Source organism: Aptenodytes patagonicus, chromosome 5 (genome assembly GCF_965638725.1).
Source record: "Aptenodytes patagonicus chromosome 5, bAptPat1.pri.cur, whole genome shotgun sequence".
In the NCBI taxonomy this organism is placed as follows: domain Eukaryota; kingdom Metazoa; phylum Chordata; class Aves; order Sphenisciformes; family Spheniscidae; genus Aptenodytes; species Aptenodytes patagonicus.
In genome coordinates this window covers 63,828,331-63,849,140 of record NC_134953.1, presented here as the reverse complement: position 1 = coordinate 63,849,140, position 20,810 = coordinate 63,828,331, and the positions used below count along the sequence as shown (strand labels likewise).

At 39.2% G+C, this 20,810-nt stretch overlaps 2 protein-coding genes across 3 annotated transcripts in view; both read right to left on the bottom strand.

Moving 5' to 3' along the window:
• CC2D1B (coiled-coil and C2 domain containing 1B) overlaps nt 1-141 on the bottom strand; it is a 37,058-nt gene extending 36,917 nt beyond the window's left edge. Inside the window, exon 1 of the mRNA XM_076340206.1 lies at nt 73-141. The gene's annotated coding sequence lies outside the window, so the exon portion shown is untranslated. The remainder of the gene's footprint in view (nt 1-72) is intronic.
• A 1,308-nt stretch (nt 142-1,449) lies between these two features.
• Nucleotides 1,450-20,775, bottom strand: ORC1 (origin recognition complex subunit 1). 2 transcript variants are annotated; one of them, XM_076340198.1, is made up of 17 exons: nt 20,706-20,775; nt 19,706-19,810; nt 19,180-19,307; nt 17,621-17,790; nt 16,934-17,309; nt 15,976-16,273; nt 14,045-14,149; nt 13,485-13,686; nt 12,262-12,368; nt 11,360-11,461; nt 10,678-10,849; nt 8,391-8,498; nt 7,486-7,635; nt 6,107-6,226; nt 4,428-4,594; nt 3,178-3,265; nt 1,450-1,818 (listed from the first exon to the last, which is right to left on the bottom strand). In XM_076340198.1, the coding sequence occupies exons 2-17, from the start codon at nt 19,792-19,794 to the stop codon at nt 1,624-1,626; spliced, it is 2,577 nt and encodes an 858-aa protein (XP_076196313.1). In that variant the 5' UTR covers nt 19,795-19,810; nt 20,706-20,775; the 3' UTR covers nt 1,450-1,623. The 2 variants fall into 2 exon arrangements, with proteins under 2 accessions (XP_076196313.1, XP_076196314.1); XM_076340199.1 differs by lacking the exon at nt 7,486-7,635.
• Between the last annotated feature and the right edge of the window lie 35 nt (nt 20,776-20,810).

Here is a 20,810-nt window from a genome sequence, read left to right as displayed (position 1 = left end):
GAGCGCCACGTAAATAACCGCCGCCTCCCGCCGAGAAATAAGCCGGCCCGTGGCGGGCAGGCCCCGGCTCACCTCGGCCTCCCGCCACCCGCGCAAAGGCGCCCGGTGAAACAGCGCCCGCCCGGCGCGGGGACGCCTCGGCCGCGGCTCCAAGGCAGCACCGCGCCTGCGCGGAGGGGCGCTGGGGGCCGGGCTCGGGAAGAGGGCGGGGCCAGCAGGGCCGCGGGGGAGTACCGGGCCCCGGGCGCTAGCAGCGGGCCCCCGGGGGTGAGCGGGGGCTGCGAGCGGGAGGGCGAGGTGGGACCGGGTACAGCACTAACACGTTACAAGCTTACCCCCGTACTTCAAAAGGCCTCTCCCAAAAACCCATAGCTGCACAGTTGCTGACAGCTGGACAAAGGCGATACCGGCTCTTGCGCAACCTGGTTACGGTAACAACGCATTAACAGTAAAACTAGCACTGGCCCTTCAAATAGCCAACACTGCATTGCAAAGATACAGTTAGTCACACACCCCCACACCCCAACTTTTCATTTATGCATTTTGATGCTAAAAGGCTGAAATTCCAACTCACCAGTTCTACTGGTCTGTGCTAATAAAGGCATTAATAATAACCTGTAGGATTTAGGAAATACATTGCAATGAATTAATTTTTCTACGTAACATCCATTTTTACAGTTTTTTGAAGCTGCTACAAAGATTTTAGTTCACTGTATAAACTGCAGCCATATTATAGAGATCACATTCAGTTTGCCAGGGTATCTGAAGAGACACCTACAAATTCATTGCCTAATCTTACAGTCTCACAAAAGCGAGCTCTCTGTGAGAAATCACTTTTCTAGTACCCGCAGCTTAGGCCACTTCCATTTTTTATTTACTAAGATCACTCAACAAGAACAGCTTTTGGAGCCTGTTCCACAGCAACAATTTTAAAAGTGTCCACTTTAAAAAGTGTTTTCAAACTATCTGTCTCCAAATGACTAATGCATTTTGGTGAACAGTTTGATCATGAAAGCAGATTTCAACAGACCTGGATTACCCAAGGCAATTTCTTTGAAGCAATCCTTGATATCAATCAATTAAAAAAAAAGTTGGTTACTTGAATGACAAATTTCTTCTGGTACTTTTACTTTACTGGTAGCAAACAGTCTCTTCAATTCAAATATTCAGCCTTGACTGCAAACTGAAAGTTCCATTTCATTATATCACTCATGTAAGTTTAAGCACATTTTAATCATGTCTTTTATACTCAACAAAAGTCAATGAAGAAAGCTACATAACTGCAATGCCACAAAGACACTGTTAGTCTTAAAAAAAAAAAAAAGCTCCTTAGCATTAGCAGTGATGCAAGTAATCAATTTCAAGTTCATACACCTCAGCTGAAAGGGGACCATTTAAGAGCACATAAAAATATTTTAATAAATAGTTTGATTTCAAATACTTAAAATGCCTTGAAGCAAATTCTTTATTATACAAAAAGTGCTTTAATACATCAAACATTTAAGCAAAGTATTTAGAAAAAATACATTTCACTATTTCCATTTTATCAACAATTTAAAAAAATTAAAAATAGAAAATATTTAAAATATTTATACATATTAAAAAAATAAAATCTCTATTGCCTTATTCATCCCTGAGTGCATACATGACATCGTCCTGGCTGATATTTAGTCGCACCCGCATGTGAAGATACTTGTTACTGGACTCCACCAGCAAGAGCCTGCAGGCACCAAGTCTTGAACAAATAGCCATAATTTCCGATATTGTGGGACTCTGCATGCCTTCAATTCTACACAACACTACGTGTTGATGATAGACCTATTAAAATAAAGAAAAGGACACAGGTCATGTTCACCTCCTGCTGCAATCTAGTAGGCCAAGGTGAAAAGAGAAGCTTCCTTCCCTCCATGTCTATGGGAGGGGAGGAAAAACTAGCTCCATTCAGATGAAATACACACATGCTGCTGTTTTAGCACAACCTGTTAGGACTTTGTCAAGGAAGTAACAATTCCAAGCTAGAGTTTCCTTTTTTATATAGCCAAAGAGCAAAACAAGTAGCAACCTACCTTGTCTGCAATTTTTAACTAGATCATTTTATCTGCTACTACACCTCTTCTCCCCTGGACTACGTGGACTAAAGCTTATCCAGAAGATTAAGAGCTGACATACAACCAATTACATATCAATCTGCTCAGAAGTGATATTCAGGCCCAGTGACAAGTAAGCACAAGTCACACTGACTACAAACATGAAAGATCACAGCTTAGAAAGGCATGATAGACCTTCAACCACAGGAGAATGCACTTGTCACCAATCATGCAGACTAGTAAATCTGTAACAAGAATCAGTTGGGGTCTTCGGCTTTTCTGTTTACAAAAAGCAGAATGAAAACCTTTTTGGTGTTAGAGGAAAACTAAGGGAAAAATGTAACAAATCAGTCTAACAAAGTATTCTTTGAAGTTCAAGAACTAATCGCCCAGTGTATCTATGCAGATGTTCAGGAGCCAGTAATGGAAAACGCAATTAAAATGCTTACTTACAAACCCATAGAACCAGATAAAAAACTGGCAGGTTATTTTATATAAAGATGTTTAGAACTGTCTATTTATATACATATTAACATTTAGCTTCCATACTGTGAATCATGACGTGGACTCTGTGCAGAGTCTTCACAGCTCTGCTGGTGCCAAGTATTTTATGGGTCTACTAAAAAAATTGAAGTTACTAGTGATATACCTGCCTCTATTGAGAAAGACAGCGATACACAAGTTGGAATCAGCTTTCAGTTTTCCTCCTTGATCTATGTTGCCTGATATTTTCAGGTTCTCTTTTATTTTTCCTGTTACAAAGCATGTTAGGTGGAGGCATGCAATATTTTCAGGTGCAGGCCAAAAAAATCACTTTGTGATCCAGATCACTGGTAACATTAATACAACAGCAGGTGTTTCCAATTATAAGTATTTAGTCCCATTGAAAAGCAGGTGGTAGCATTCAAATAGGCTTTACACCTCACCTGGATAGCCATGCCCCAATTTACCTTGCTATCATATTGTTTGCCATTAAATTTTAAGAATAAAACCCCCAAATATTTAAATATATACACTTTTGCGTGATAATTTTGACAGTGCCCCCCCTTTTGTAAAAGAAAAAAAAAAGTACTCTGAAACACAAACATACCTGTTGAACTGTTGCCTCCTCAACTCCTGCCCTGCGAAACTCTGCCAAAATTGCTTTCAAAAAGATTTGTTCATGCAATGAGGCATTCCTGAATATCAAAACAAAACAGACAAAAATCAATCTGCCGAGTTTAGAACTTATGAAACCTTAGGAAGAAGTCTGGAAGGGAAATTGCTTGGTAACCACATATTTAAATGCAGGGTATTTTTCTACCCGGGAGGGTTAGTTTTTGTCAGCTAGCCATTATATTACAGCCTGCAACTCTGGCACCACAATACACTGCATTTCACTTCACCTCACCTTTCTTTCAATGTATCTGAACACAACATTTAATTCCGTACATCATACATGTTCTGCAGTGTGTTATGGTCAACTTACACTTATGAATTAACAAATTAACATTGAGGTTTTCAGGCCCAAGTAGCACAGTAAAAGCAGTACTTACATACCCAACAAAATATTATATTTGCACCCCTTATGCCCCCTTCCCTGCTGAAACAGATTCACTTCCTTTTGACCAGAAAATGGTAAAGCACTTTACCAGTTAGAGCTCGTGCAGAGCACTGAAGGGCAACAGAATTCCTCACATGTATTCCCTCAGGAAACCTTTTGGAAGTCCTAACAGAATCTATTTATGTTAAAGAAAGAAACCAGTTCAAACGGGGAGGTCTTGCATCCTGCTCAGACATCTGTGGCTGCATCTAAGCGAGCAAAGACAGTGGCATAGTACAAGTGGATATGTAGAGGGGAATAGTTGACTCTTGAGGACCCAGTGCCTACACTATGCACGTCTGAGTGGTTTTTCCTTCAGTCTAGCTCAAAGTCTGGTCCAGTATGCTGAATAACCAGTAGTGTTTGCAGTTGTGGGCTCCTGAGTGTATCTTCCAGGTTTAGTTCCAACTGGAAGGAATTCAAATATATGTACTTGGAAACTGCTGTTCAGTGAAATCAGTGTATGGTAAGCAGGGACAATCAGGAAATTTCAAAAGCCCCCTCCTGATCTGAGCTAGCTAGCACACTAACATGGAAACATCCTGTATAAACTTGTACAAGTGATTTCTATGCCTTTGTTTCCCCTGTCTTTAATTCCTATTTTGTAGCTCTCCCTCCTAGCTGTGCTGCAAGGTTTGTTTTGTATCATACTTCAACAAAGCATGATGCTCTGTGGTGAGGACAGACTGAAATGTTTTGGAAAAAATAGCCCAGTGAAAAAGACAAAAGCAAAGAAATCCTCCAAGAAATTATTTTACCTGATTGCTTTTATATAAGGTGATGAAAACATTTCATCTATGGCTTCTGTTACATGGGCCATCCTGACTATTTCAGGGGTTCTCTTTTGGCTAGAAAACTCACAGATCTCAGTGGCCCTTCTGCAGATATCAAGGCAACGCCTTGCATCACCAGACAGTGCTGCGACCTGAAAGTAAACATGATAGGTTTGTAGCAATATTTCCTACAAGTTGAGAAAAGAGTTTAGCAAGAATCAATAGACAAAAAAACACCCCCACAACCTGACCACAAAACAGGAGAGCAATACTACTGTGAACTATGTTACTAGAATCCCAGATTTTAAATAACAATCTTATTGACCAAAACCAGCAGAAGCAACCCTCCCGCAACCCTCTCGCACCCCGACCCCGATCTGGTCATCACAAATTCAAGACTGAACTTTTTTCTGTAACCACAGAAGTCAGAGGTTAAAAAAAATATCCAGGAAATTCAATGTGAGCAGTTCAGTTCAACACCGAAAGTTTTCAGAAATGTTATCAATAAAGACCCTACCACAATCCATGTTCATGCAAAGAAAAAAAGGGGGGCAAAAAACTCCTCAGTTTTTCCATACTTAATAGAATATTGATTTTAAGAGTACACTATTAGTTAGTGGGTCTCACGTAAACATCTGGGATAGTGAATTTATATTTACAAGTGCCTGAAAGTTTTTACGTGTCTGAAATTTCTGAAACGAAATACTTCTTAAAACCCCACTTGTGGTTTACAATTTTAATAAAGCTACGAACATTCGCTAGATACAGTACTGGCCTAGTTTTCCCAGTAGATGCTGACAACATATGAAAGCCCTAGAACCCAGCTGGAGCCAAGAATGAGAAACCCTTTAGAAAATCTAATTGCAAGTTATTTTTCTAGATTTTTCTGAAGAAAAATCATACTAGAAAAACATTGCAGATTATTCAGTCTGCAAAATCATCCCTATTATTCTTACAAAAAGGTGGATCCTTCATAACAAAACAAATGCTTATATTTAGTTCTGACATATTTATGAGTACTTTTTTTTTTTAAAACCTACAATGATGCTTATCAGAAAAAGTTTAAGCGTATACTGGTTGACAGATGTTCTAACATAATTTTAATAGATTATTTTAACATATAATTGCTAACATAAGATGTATACGTTGTTTAACGTCTTATTTTGAAAAGCTACTGATCCCTAATGCATTATTTATTTTTTGTACAACTGAGTATTAAGACTGGCAACAGAACAGGTACTATCTATTATGCCAAGGCTTTAAACATCTTGAGAAAGAAAATGAATATGGATATTTCCACTGTCACTGGCATACTAGTTTTTTTTTCAAGATCATCCAATGACTCACATTATGCCAAACACTGGAGAAAGCTGACATCTTATCATTAATGCATTATCACGACTCTTCTTGTCATGCCTCCAGCTCTTGGAATATACTGCTGCCTTCTCAAAGTAGGTGGAAAAAGCAAGGACACTGCTTTAGCAATGTTTCCTGCGAAAATACCCTGAGCATAGTGTATGATCCGCTACTTGTGCCCCACTTTCTCCAATACAGAAACATAACCACAGAACCAAGTCTGACTACTGTAACAAAATTCTCCCCTGCTGCCCCCCACGCTCTTTACCTAGCACAACACAAAGGACATACATCTGTACTGTGCTTACCTTTCTGGAAACTAGCTGAATTGCATCCTCTTCAAATGCCTTCATGCTGTTCAGTCTGGATGAAATAATTTGCTGTAACTGTTTGTAGGTGTAGGGCTGAAAGGACATTCTGGTGAGGCCCTATAGTAAATAATACAATACAGTGAGAAGCATTTGTAGTGTTTGAAAACTTTAAACTGCTCTAGCATAGCCTGTATAGTTAGCAGTTTTATCTTCTCTGGTAGGAGCATCAGTCTCTCTTTCACCTCCTTCCCCTCGAAGTGATACGCTCTAATCAATTCTTCCACTTCACATTTGTGAAATAAACGTGCAAATCCACAAAACTGTGACTGAGTGAGGACCACCGGTTGGACGTACCCACTGAAAGGCCTGAGGAGCAAGTGCTGCTGATATTAGGATTCAAAATTCTCTTACAAAACTTGTAAACAAATCAGAGCCAGCTAATATGAAAATCTTTTGATTACAACTGTTTACACTTCATTTTTTAATACAGTAACAGCAAAAGCTATGAAAACATATTCATCTCTCCTTTAGCAAATCTGTATACATGTATACAGTCATACTATTGACTTCACGTTAGCAACCAGCCAAGAATTAAATTCTCTTCTGGCTCAAGCTAATAAAAACTGCTTTCAGATGAGAAGGACGATCTACGTTATAGATGGTGCACTGCCTTTCATATTCTACAGGAGGCATGAGTTTTGCATTTCTTATGCAAAATTATTCTCTCTTGTGACTATATGGACTCAGCTGATCTGCAGGTTTAGCGGGTGGGGGAAAGCAATTCACACTCTGTGGAACTATTTTTGAGTCACAGAATGATAGTGGGAACAGAGCACTGTTTTTGCAAATCACTTTTCAGAGCTGTGATGAAGTGATGACCTAGGAAAATGTATTCAACACAGCTGTAGAGTACATCCAACTTACTTTGCTGGATACCTTCGGACAGAAAATCTACCAGCTCATGATGGCAAACAGAGATAAGTAACTAGGTGCCCGGAATGAAAGGGGAAAGAGGAAGGGAAACCGGAAGAGAATTCCTCTGAACTCTAGAGTTAAGCAGCTTAACTATGAAGTACAGCATTTGATTATCCAGATCTTAATATGTTTAAAAAGACATCTGTATCCTTAATTCATTCTTAAAAGAACACAGTGTACTTGCATGGCATAACATCTGATTAGCAAGCTGGCTCATAAACTTACTTTGCTAAGATTTATGTGTTTATTATCTGCCCTCTGGAGAGGAAAGGGAATTATAAAAGCGTTGTTTAACCTCTGATGTAACCAATCCTACCTTTTCTCATGGATTACTTTTGACTGCGTACAGTATTTAATCTGTTCTTACTTTCTAGCATAGCAACAAAACTGCTAGGACATACCAGCCTGCTAGCTACTCTGTTCATCATTATTCTCTCTGGCAAGTCCATGGTGTTAGCAATGGCCAAGATGATTAACTTGGAGTGCTTCTGAGTTGGCCAGTCAAATAAATTGTACATCACATTCTGTTTCCGCGTCCACAGAAGATCAAGCTGCAGAGACAGAAAGAGAAGAATTAGACTGAAAAAGAATGGCCTTGTATTTACAATACCTGATGGGGGTTTGAGACAGCTAGCTTTGCCACAGAAGACTTATGTGATTCTGAACAAGCTGTCTGTTGTTTCCTTTATCCATCTACTAATAGGACTGCATATTCTGAATTAGGGCTCTAATCTCTTTTGGAAAAGCACAGTCCTACTACATGTTTGAACAGTATTAATCGCAGTAGAGTGATTAAACAGCTGGAGTTTTTAAACACTACTGTGATATTAATACTACATCTAACAAGATTAAAAGACCCTCCATGTGAGAACCTGAATTAGCTTACAGCAAAAAATAAGTGCGCATTTATTTATTACTGAACATAGCACATTCAAGGATTTTCAAAACTGGCTATGACTTATTTCACTGTGAGTTTTCTCACTGGAAAAGCAGCAGCTTCCAGACAAAATACAGTTGAATTCTATGGTATTTAGGACTTGATAGAACAACTCATTCCATCACTTGCACCAAAACAAAACATAAAACCAACGTGAAATCCAAGGCAGAGAACAATACAGCAACAGGATACTTGCCCATTTAAATTCAGTTTCCTAATAAGGCTAAGAGGAACTATTTGTGTGTCTCCTCTCCTAAGTCTACTCCTTTTAGATCACATATTATATACTCTAAGCATGTCTTTCCATCCTCCAAAAACTTAATTCTTATGCTACTTCAAGGAAAGTGAATGAAGGATTCTTTGTCTCACCTCATCCACTACCAGCACTGTGGTCTTCCTCTTCGGTCCAGGTGTATTGAATAGTTTTGCCAACAGTGCTGCAGCATGGGTTGCTGTCACTTTCTGACCTGTCAGTAACTGGACAAGGATTAAACAATGTTGCAGGTTAATCACACCAAACCCCTGGAAATAGGAAGCTTAACTCCTATTCAGTTAGCTCGTAAGACACTCAGGTCTACCAAAAACTGTCCAGAAAGGAGAATGAAAACAAAAGAATACATAGCTAAAAAGAAAGGCCATTAGAATTTCCTGCAGTTTGTCTTAAATATAGATTCATTAAGAAATCTTGAACCCAGTCTCAGGAGGACTCTAAACCTAGCATACCTCAAGGGTGTCTCTGAATGCAAAACACTGACTGAAAACCTGAAGCCAGTTGACAATAGCCTGGCTTCAGTAATCTTGGACTCCCATTAAAATATTAACGGATCATCAGCAGGATCTAGAACTAAATAATTTATTCAACTCTAAGCTAAAAAGATACCTTCAACAAGAACTGCTTCGGCAACAATATATGTGGCAAAACAGATGAGCTGACTGTACGTTACCTCCTCCCTTGCAGGTCCAAAGATATACAGAAACTAAAGCACGACATTTCAAAGTTACACTTTATATGCTGAATCAATTGTGCAACATAGCTCAGAGTCAAGCCGTAAAGTAAAACGGAGATTGCATTTGAAAATTGTATTTGTTCTCCAGAATCCCTTAAAAACTGACCTGAGATTTCATAATTATTAAACAAGCCGGAGCATGTCAATAATGTATAATCTGTATTTGTTTCATGTTTCCAACTCAGTCACGAGAGTCTGAATCAGTCATATAAAGCAGTTGGATCCCAGAAAATCCTGATTGTACTGCTCTGGAACCGGGCATCCAATACACCACAGAGTTCAGTTTGTTGTGGTGGAATTGGCACACTTACTGTACCCAGGTATTTAACTGTATCTCCTTCATCTGTCCAGGCCTTCCTGTCCCTGTTCCTTCTCTATAAACTTTCCTATGACAGTGAGGTAACTGCAGTAGTGAACACTCCAGAATTTGCTTCAGCGATGCAAAGAAACGTCAGCAAACTGGAGCTTGAGACTGACCCGCAGCAAGAGATGCAGCAATCAGAAAAGTAGCAGCAGCCTAGCTAGGGTACATGGATTAACAGCTGTGGCAGAAGGAACCAGAGAAATAAGTGGTTCATTTGACTACATGCTCCCCTGAAGGATATTTAACTGGGCTAGCTTAAAGAGTTCAGGGCCCATGGGGGGCAACCAGTTTTACTTCCAAAGGCCTATTCTTTATTAATTTTAAAAATGTATGCTGAACAGGATAGGAACAAAGATTGTTAAAATACATTAACATTACCATGAGATAAGGTAATTGTCATGAAGCATTTCACTATGCTAGAGAAACAGTGACCTGGCTACAACAAATCCCTCAGCAAGACACTGTGCTGGTTTGAGGAAAGAATGCCAATATATAAATTTAACTTCCAACTATGAGGATAGGGATATTAGAACAATGTATGCCACTTCCTGCTCAGATAGAAGATGTCAAACTTAAATAAATGGGGCAGAAGTTTATAAGAAAAGGGACTAGATGCTTCAGGAAAACATTTCATTTCCAGGTCACTGGCTTAAAGTTAGCCTAGACTAACAAAGGTCTTGAGCAGTTACTGTCTAATGCCTACTGGGTGATCTTAATCCAGTCCTCAGAAGGTTAATTTACACCCATATAAACGCAAGCACAGTCAGTAGTCCCAGCTGAGATGCTGCAGACTAGTTTGTCATGGAAATCTGAAATACAGTATTGTTGACAGAGGTAGTCCCTCTTTAGCTGGATTGCTACGATGACAGACCAATTAACCATTAAAACCCTCTTAGTAATCATTCCACTTCTACAGTGACTTTCAGAGTTCTCATCTCTGTAACTTTTTAAACATACATGTGCAGATAAAGTTATAGAAGGGGAAAATATAAAAAAAAATCTTGTTTAGATTTTTTTTTTTTTTTAAAAACCTGAGTGGATGTAATAAATCAGACTATATCCCAGCCACTGCCCTTATGCAGCTGAAAGCAAAATAGTTCAAGAAGTTGGCCATGGCCTTAAGTTAACTATTTTTTAATCTGCTCTAAGATAAAAGCATGCTGACTACTTGGAAGTATCGATACGTTAAGTGCCTTGAATCCTGTAATACATTGAGGATCTGATGGCAAAGCATAAGATTTCTTCTTCTTTCAAACCAGAGAGCCATTGAAGAGGCTTTACTTACCTCTAGTATCTGCACCAAAGCTTGGTGAGGGTCAGTCAGCTTCATGCCGTTAATCTCTATAAACTGGAATGATGGTAGGTCATCATTTTCTGCAGCTTGCTGAAGACAGTTAATTACTTCATGAACAGTTGCAGTTTTACCTGTTCCAGGCACTCCAGAAATGTACATGCACCTACAAAAGGAGAAAGCCTTTTCAGCAGCCTAAGCAAAATGATAACACTCTTAGGATTAATGAGCTGGAATTCCTGGGCTGAAGACCAGCCTTGAATACTGCTCCTCTGTCACTTCAGGCAATTCCTTATATTTCAGTTACTTTATTTGCAAACTGGGACACATAACACATTGGAGGATCATGAAGATTTTTATTATCACTGAAGCAATTAACAACCTAAAATACTTTACAAATGTAATTTATCTCTTTTTAAAAAAAATGGTTTCCCAGACATCTAAACTTGACTATAGTTATTTCGGTCTTTAATTTGAATCTGTACAGTAAAGGAGCCCGCATTATTTCTATGCGCGACCCTTCTTAAGGAAGAAAAATACCAGGAAAATTCAGCTAGGAACTTTAATTCAGCCAAATGATGATAACTTTTAAAATAAAAGTAGCATTGATTGTTTGACTGCTGTTATGCCATAGGATAGATGTGACCTCGGTTACAGTCTCACCAAACAAACTCACCCTCCTGTACCATCAATAAGTTTGCTTTCCACAAAGTTATAGATATCCTGGAATTCTTCCTCACGACAAGGCAGAGATTCTGGGATAGCAGAAACATGCAGCCTTTTGATTAAAAAAAAAAGAAAAAGAAAATTGAAATAGGAGGTCTAAGAGTTAAATTTTCACAGTTCTACCTGAAAGGCCTACTGAGGCAAACAAATAGCCGGACGCTCCACCTTTCACAGTTGTGTGTAGTTTTTCAAATCTCTCTTACATACTTTAAGTCTGAACACCAATGTCAAGTATCCCAAAAGAAATAGCCTACTGTTCTTTTAAGTTTTAAGAGGGCTGAACAGTCATCTTCATAAACAAACAGCATGAATATGCAGCAATAAAGATTTAGCTGTTGCAATTCACAAAAAAATTGTAAGTCAGTGTAGAGGTAGGATAAAACAAGGAAGACCACTTATAGGAAACTGAAAAAACTAAAACTCAGTTTGAAATATACAGTCAATCCTGAATGCATTTATTTCCACTGTGAAGATATACAACGATACCTGTAAAGCTTTTTCACACACCAAGAGGAGACAGATATTATACCTTTACAATCTAAAGCTAATAAGACAGGATCTTTGTTTTTCTGATGTTGCACAGAATAAAGGCAGATACCTAGTTCTGAAGAACTTAGCATGGACTGGTTACAATAATTTGAAACTGTAAAAGTAGTATTTTAAGTACTATTAGTATTTGTAAATCTAGTGTTGTACTGTAAATTCATAAATGCACTTCTGGTATCAAAACACCGTGCATTTTTACCAAATTTATTCAATACGGTAAAGATGACATTTTCCTATTTCAGCATAGCCTACTGCTCTGCATAGCTGACACAAAAAGGATGATTTCCTCCCTTGAGCACACATTACCTTAATCTGGCTTCTTCTAGTATACTGGCTGGTTTCTGTGCTTCATGGTTGCGCCTGGGAATTTCAGGAGTTGCATTCCGGGGTGTCTTGGGTGTTCCTGGTAAAGGCTGCAAAGAAAAGTTACAACCTCAAACAGATTTTCTACATACAGCAATTTCTATTGGAGACTGATCATTCATGTAAGTTTCCCAAACATTACTTATGCACAAAGACTATCTGGGGATGCCAAAGTACAAGATGAAAAGGGAAACAGTCTTTACAAAGGGAATTACCAAACAAGCCTCACAGTCTTTTCTTCCTAAGGGAAAAAAGAAACTGGAAAGGGGGTGGTGACAAAGAGAACTACACCTTTTAACTGCGTGAAGAATTTTTAAATTGTTAATGCTTTTCTGAAGTGCTGTGTTACAAAGTGATCCCATTCTTAAGAAACAGCAAGCAACCAGAAATTGATCTATCTGAACTTCATTGTCCAAACAAAAAAGCCATACGACATCTTAATTATTCTTCTTTGTTGTGCTTACAAGTTCTAGCCACACTAGGTTTTCTGTTAGACATTTCATAAACACAGAGTAAAAATTAGCCATTGAGAGTATATACCTGGCTATGGTGCTGAATAGAGTCTTAATGAGTCAGGCCTAAGATTCATGTAGCCTGGTATCCCATCTCCACCAGTGGCCATGACACTATGAGAAACTGCTGGCCACGCTCTGGTGTGGCCATGTGTGCTGTAGAGCATCCCTTTTGCATTGGTAACCATCTGCGCGTTGGTAACCATCTGCACGTTGGTAAGCTTTCAAGAGTCAGGACAGCCCTACTGCCAAGCACAAAGTTGGTCTTATGGCCTTCTGAGATAGATATATATATAAAAACTGCACTCAATAAAGACTATACAGAAATTGAACTAAAGTGTCTCAGTGCACAGCTTACAATAAAAGTAAAAATGGTGGCCATAAACGGATTCATCAGTTTGTTCGGCTATGTTCGGTTACCAATCCGACATCTTCCCTGTTTAGGCTAGAGTTTTCTGATCAACATTGTCACAACATTCACAATATGCGTTTTATATATTTGCATAACCGACTCATATTAAAGATCATATGAATCAAGATAACGTTTCATTAAAAGCTAAGGTGTTCAGATACTTAAATTTGGTACATAGGCATCAAGCATTCAAGTAATTGGCTCAGAAATAATAAAAACAGCTCTTTCATATGGAACCTTACAGTTTTCTTCAGGGTCTTAACAGGAATGTGAAATGAAGACTTCCTTGAAGATTTTGGGGTGCTGAATGTTCTGCTTGATTTAGTTTTCTTTTCTGGTGTACAGAGCACATCATTCTCCTCTTCCTCACTACTTGAAGAGTAAGAGCTGCCTGAGCTGGACAGAAAATCCTCTTCCTGGCTCAACTCTAGTGTATTTAATATGCTATGAGAAACAGAAATGACATGAGTTTTAAAAAAATACATACAACTTTACACACTACAAAGTGCCATTTGTACATTTGCAGCTTTTTCTGTAGTTATCGTAATCAGCAAGCCAACACTTTCCACCTGAGCTATTAATTTTCCATGGCTATTTAATAGACTGGTTTAAAGGAAGTCAGTTTTCTGATGAACACCATGAGTCGGCTTTATGTTTCTGAACATAAGACCGTTTTCACTCACGCTGCAATTAAGCTGTGCTTCTAGAACCATTTGCATTTCAATATTAAGCTAGACAAACTCACAAGGGTTCAATCTATCAATAGCAATCTGACGAAGATATCACGGACGCAAAAGTTTACCTAACTTGCTCTGTAATGCGTGCGCTTGTTTTCTGTGCACATATTCTACGAGAACGAGGGGTCAGTACAGGGCTTCGACTACACAGTTCCTGATGTCCAATTAAACTGTAAAGAAAGAACACAAAGCTGTTTGTATTTCCTCTTGGCATCACATTTGTAAAGATGGAGAAAAGGCCTTTCAAACTTCAGGCTCAATTGTTATGGCTGTCAATCCAGCATGAATTCTTGTTTACAGTTATTTACAGATGGGCTATGGCATGGATACTGGCAGCACAATTTCCCCCCCTCTCTTGCACTCTCTTTTCAACATATCTTTGCCAAAAAAAACCCCCAAACCCACAGAATATTTACTATAGCTCATTCATGGTCTGTACTGTAAAGATCTTTACAGTGAAGTGTAAGTATTTCTATAAAGCTTTGTGAACCAGTTAAGGAAAGCTGCTAAGTCTAAAGGGAGACCCTGAGTCCATACAAGTCAGAGTTGCTAGCTGACCTATGATGCTGTGACAATACTGACTGCACTAACATTAGTTCAAAACAGATGTCTCTGACTTGGGCCCTATCAACATTATACCACTTTGTTTCTTGATGCGCCCTCAGCTGGCAACAGCAATTTATTTCACATTGACTGACAGCTGCTGCACGTTAACAGCTTTCCCTAACTTGCCCAGTTAGACACATATACATCAGTGAAGAGCACTGATTAGATGCTGATACAGCTGAATTAGCAGCCAAATTATTTTGCAAATATAACACTGCCAAACTGAAGGGACAGGGGCTCAAAACAGTAGCGTTTTTGTTTGGTTGCGGGGTTTTGTTGCTGTTTGGGGTTTTTTGGGTTAGTTTTTTGGGGTTTTTTTTGTTTTTTTTTTTTTTTTTTTTTTAAGAGAAAGAGAAAACAAATATGATATTCTTTGGGCATCTCTGATCTGCCCTTTGGAGTAGATTTTTCTATTTGTGTTTTGGGAGTCCTTGAGTGTCTTGGGCACTTCTTCATCCCTACCACTGAAACACTTTACTGTTAATACAATTTTCCTATTAGTTCAAAGGACACAATGAGATGAATTACTTTATTTATAGATCTAAAAAAAATTCTGAGAACTGTCTACAAATACCACTGAAATGCCATTATCTTATCAATAAAAAATGGGTTTTTGCTATATAATAAGTGACAAAAACGGGGTGCAGATCCACCAAGCGTTGCACCCACATCTTCACTTTCTGAAAGGAGGAAAGGAGGAACATGATTGTTTTTTGGCTTCTTGCAACATTTTATACAAGAAAGTCTGATCCATTCTCCTCCTGCCCCAGCTTAATGCCATTTTTAAAGGCTGTGTGAAGATACACTTAAATAATTACACTTTTTGAGTTTTGATTTCTTTTCTACATAAAAATTAGCATGAAAATATACATACAATTATCATGAGAACTCTCATGAGGTCAATCGCATCCCTTTCTATAGTTCAGCATATCTCAATAGTTGTTGCAAGTAGGGCACATTTGAGCCTATATGACATACGTACAGTGACTGCAGGGAAACAGATTTTGTCCATGCTGATGAGTACAAACCATAACAATCAATATGGCTTCAATTCCCTTTCATATCATCCTACCATTCCCATTTCCAACCTCTTGTCTCCGTTTTTGTAACCACAAACTGCTTCTGTCCATCTTTAAAGTCAACTTCTCTTTTCATCTCCCCAATCATTCATTCACCCCCAAGTAACACACTTTCTAGGGCTTCACCACAGTGCACTTAAAACTATTTAGGCTATCCCCCCTTCTCTCAGTGATCTCAACAGGCAAAATGTGGTACACACAGAGACTTCACCTGCATTTCTCTCCAGAAGTCTTTCATAAATGTGCTTTAAGAGAACTATATACAAATAGAAATCCCATACAAAAATAATTATAAAAAGGCTATCACTTACGATATAGTGTCATCTTTCACATTAAGATTCTTGGCTTTCTCACTGGAGTCTTTGACCTTACTATAGGGGGATAATCGTATTGTATCACTAAACCTCTGCCAGTGCTCTGCAGTATCAAACAGTGACTTGGACTTATCATTGGCGCAAGGTATTTTTGGTGGTGAGCCTAAAATGCCAGTGAATTTCACTTTTCTTTTAGTAGCTGATGGTTCTAACGGTGCTACAGCATCACAGTCATCATCCAAAAGTTCCAAAACTTCACATCCGCGGATCCTGCCTTTAGGAGATCTTGTGGGACCTAGAAATCAAGAGCAAAATTAACTTTTGTCAGGCTTTAATATGGCTGGTTTGGTTAACTTTCAGAAGACATGGTACAACTGGCTCAGTGGCTGTCATTTAAATGAAAGGGGATGGCATTACACTCCAGGAACAAGGAATTGAATACATACAGAAGGCATACACTTCCTCTAAAAAGATGACTAAATAGAATACAAACTGATTTTTTCCATTTTCTAACCCGCCTCCATCACTTACAACTTTACTCAAGCTCCAGTTTGAAAACATGGCATGCTACATTGCATCAAATGTGCTTATTCAACCAGCCCAATGTAAACATTGTAGTGCACCATCAGAAGATTAAAGAAAGTGAGACGTTCTGAGGTCAAGTTAGGCTGACTGGTAGCATTTCAGCCAACAAGCACTTTAACTTAGACTTACCAGTTACAAATAAAACATTTGCAACAGCAATAGGATATAAGCAGTGTAGTTGCTTGAAATAACAGACATAAGACAAACAACTGATGCACCCAAAGGGCTTGGGCTAACCCCAAGGCCTGAATAAGGTAGCTAAAAATACTGATGTTGAATATTACCATTGTTTGAACTACCCAAAATGAAGAAGCACAAAACATATTACATTCAAAACTACCGAATGGACAGAATATTGCTATATACATACTGTTCAGCTGTAACTTCTTCCTTGCTGTTGGAGTTTTGATGCCATTAGCCACTCTTTGTGAATGTCTCTCCTTAGCGAGGGAGGACTTGGAAGCAGAATGTTTTGATTCTATTTCCAACTCAACATTTTTTGGTTTTGTGGCACTCCGAACAACTCTCTCTGTCTCTTTTTTCAGGGGGGAAATGATGTCTGAAGGAATAAATGAGTTTGAAGAGTTTGGGATGCCACCTCCTTTCTTATTAGCTTCTTTCAGCTTACAGAATGTGTCAGGGGACAAATCCTTAAAGCATTTCCCATCCCAAGACTGTTTTACATAGAAAGTTTGTTCCTTGTTTAATGGAATAGGTAGTTCCTCCCCCAGATGTAGTGGTATTACCTGTAAAAACAGAACACACCAAAACACACATACCTTAACATTTACTGTTAATTTAACATTCAACTATTTTCTATTCACAGATCCTATTATTGGAAATCATGCAATCCTTCATTATATAGGGCAACACCTTCAACCTACATTTACACTAGCGTAAGTTTATTGCACTACAGGACTCCCATCACATTACTTCCTTCCACGCAAACCTCTAAATGAGCTGGCTGCCAACAAGTAAAATCATTTTGGGATGGAGGAAAGACAGTATCAACAGCTTTCAACTATCCTATCCTATGTAGAGGGGCTGCAGTACATACCATGACGCTTTTAATAATGGTCTCCACAGCTATATCAGTGTCATAGCCAGGAACTTGATCAAAAAACACCTCTTGGGGAGAAACCTCTCTTTTAAGCAGTTTCTGTTTATTCTGAGGTATCTCTGTAATATGAGAGAACCACTGCACAACTGCATGTTTCTGCTGAGCACCTGTAACAATGAAAAAAAGTCAGTGAACATTAAGAATTTTATTGTATCGCAAACAGTTATTACCAGACCTCAATGACTTTAGCTGAAATGCCATCAAGGATAGAAATCCACCCTGGACACAGATAAGAAAGCATCTGATAAGAGATTACAGTTCCCATTTTCTAAGCTAAATTAAAATGTTTGAGTTGAGACTTTTAAGGACTAAGATAATACCTACATAGGGTCTCAATCACAAAATGCCTCCACACCAGCTGATCCACCAGTTCACTATCACAAATGAAGAGGTTCCTTATTTGCATAAATGTGATCTAATCGGACCCCACTAACTGAAAACAGTAACATAAAAAGGAGAAGTGCGAAGTTTCAGAACAGTATTTGTAATCTCAGTGTTATTTTAGAGGTAAACAAGAAACATTTATTAACTGCCTAACAAACCAGAGAATCCTGCTGTTGAAATGTCTAGAAGAAAGTCTGAATAAACACTGTGAACAGATTCAGTGTGGAGAGAGTTAAAAAAACACATTTGGAACATATTACAATTGAATATTAAGTTACTCTCTACATTTTAAGGTGTTCATCTTTGAATGAAAACAAAGCCACATATCTTTAACAAATTTGTCAAAGATATATAACAAAAGGAAAATCTTGTTTTCAAGGAAGTTTCACAGGTTTCACTCCAGCATGAAAAGAATATTCGGTTATGTTACAATAAACGTGCATTAGTAAATAAACAAGCTGGAGTGATATGTATTTATGTTTTAAAAAAGGAAAGAATTTAAAAAACCCTCAAAACATTATTATGATGGCCCAAAACAAACAACAAAAGCTGTTCAAAGAAATCAGACATAGCTAATAAGTAGTTTCTAATTCAGACTCAGACATAGTCTTTTATCACTCAGCTTCCATGATTTATCTTTTAATATCTACCTTTATCTATAAACAATTAGTTCTACAAGGGACAGAAGTAATGAGCCCCATTTATTTAGCCTTGTACCTTATTGCTAAATTCCCTGATGACTAATAAGATGCAAGTTCCAGGGCTGCAGTGCTCTTGCTGCATTTTGATTCTCCAATCTCTAAATAAAGCATGAGCTCACACTGTCTTCCTCAAGGACCATTTCTTTTAAATTAGACAACTAAGCAAAAAGGTTGTAAAAATTTAATGTCTTTAAGCTCTCTGTTTATCTATCAAATTTACTTTAAATTAGCCATCAGCCCCAAATATTTGGGGAGCATATGAATACAGATGCAGTGATTACCAAAGCCTAATTTCCTTAATAAATTAGGCCAGTGATATGGGGTTATGGGCTAAATACATCTCCATGAAACAGGCATCTTTAAAACATTTTAAGATTTCTCAGATAGGAGGTAAATTTTTATTTCTCTTACCATCTTCATATAAATCCAGGAGTTGTGCCACAAAAGGTTGATCTGCATTCTCCCCTTCTACTAAAATAAACTCACCCAGTTGTATACAGGTTTCTGTTCTGCTTCTTTCTGATTTAATAAGGATTCCCCTAGAAAGTGATGCACACATGCAGATTACAAGGATTTCATACTCTTTATAACTCACATATCATTAAAGCTGATGGCCTGTCAATCTTACAGCTAGTTATGCTCCCTCTTGCAAAGCCTACAATTGAGTTTCCCGATTAAAAGCTTTCATATATATTTCAAATACAGTTAACACTTATTCACAGATTGAGTTAAATGTTTTTGTTTATACATTATACAATTTATAATTCAAGAGCTTTGTGACAACATTTTCGTTATACACATACAGTGTCATGACACAATGCTCAAAACCTTACCCATATTCTCACTGACTGCCACATTAACCTAAATGATGTCAGAAAGGTAAAGAAACCTTCATTGATTAAGTTTCCCTGCGCAAGCCAGAAATAAATATTATTACCTGTACTGGAAAGTCCTCAGTTTTCTGTCCGAGCTCATAGGTTTTCCAAACCAGGAGTAGGTAATTTTGCTTTGCTGCCAGGTGTTCATGGTTCCCAAGGAAAAGCTAAAACAAATAAACAAACGATTTTTTAAATTATTATTTAAAAATAAAAACAGAGAAAGGCTCCAGATGGCCAGATACATAGAAATGCCATCAATTCTTCCAGTGCGTACGAACAATGTGGCATGCATTGGTTGGTTCAGAGAAGCCTACCTTCCCCAAAGTCTCCAGACGCCTCTCCTCTAAGGGAAGAGGAAAAAGGGAAGGTGTTTAGCAGTGGATTGTTCTTCAACTCCTTTTTTTTTTTACGTCCAGCGCTTGACTAACACACCTGACAAACATGCGATTCCCTTGTTACTGGCTACTTTGCTTATTCACAGAGCAGATTATGAGCTATTCTCTGCTTAAAGTTACCAAGTCCTCTCGCTCCCCCTCGGCTCTGGGGGGCTCGCCGACCATCCGCCGCGATGGCCGGGGCGTACCGCCAGCCGTTTTAAGACTACGCCTTGTTGGTTTTCGTCCAGACCTCACAGCGACCAGGCGAATGAGACCGTCACGAACGTTTTGCTTACGGTCAATTTTTACGTTTGGGGATTTTTTTGTTTGGGTGTCCCCCCCCCCCCCCAAATAAGAATTTTCCCTCTGGAAACAGGCCTCAGGGCTTAGGAAAACGCCACACCACACCCCCTCCCCAGTGCTGTTCTCCCCCTTGCCCACCCCAGCCTATCGGTTTAGACGAGGCAGCGGAGAGCTCGGGCAGGGCTCTGCCTCAGGGAGCACGCTACCCGCCCCGGGCTGCTGCCCGGTTCCCAGGCGGCCTGCGGGGCCGTGGCGTCGGAAGGGGGCATTAGCACCGCCCGGTCGGACCCGCAAAAAGACACCGAGGCGCTCCACCACCCTCCCAGAGCCGCTAACCCGCCCGCCCCCCTCACGGACCGCAGGGCCGAGGCCCACTCACCGCGGCGCCTCAGCGACCCCCGTGCGCGGCGGCAGCACGAGCTCGGGCCAGTACTAGGATAGTATTTCGCGCCAAAGCCCTCCCGGAGCCCCACCCCGTCGGACG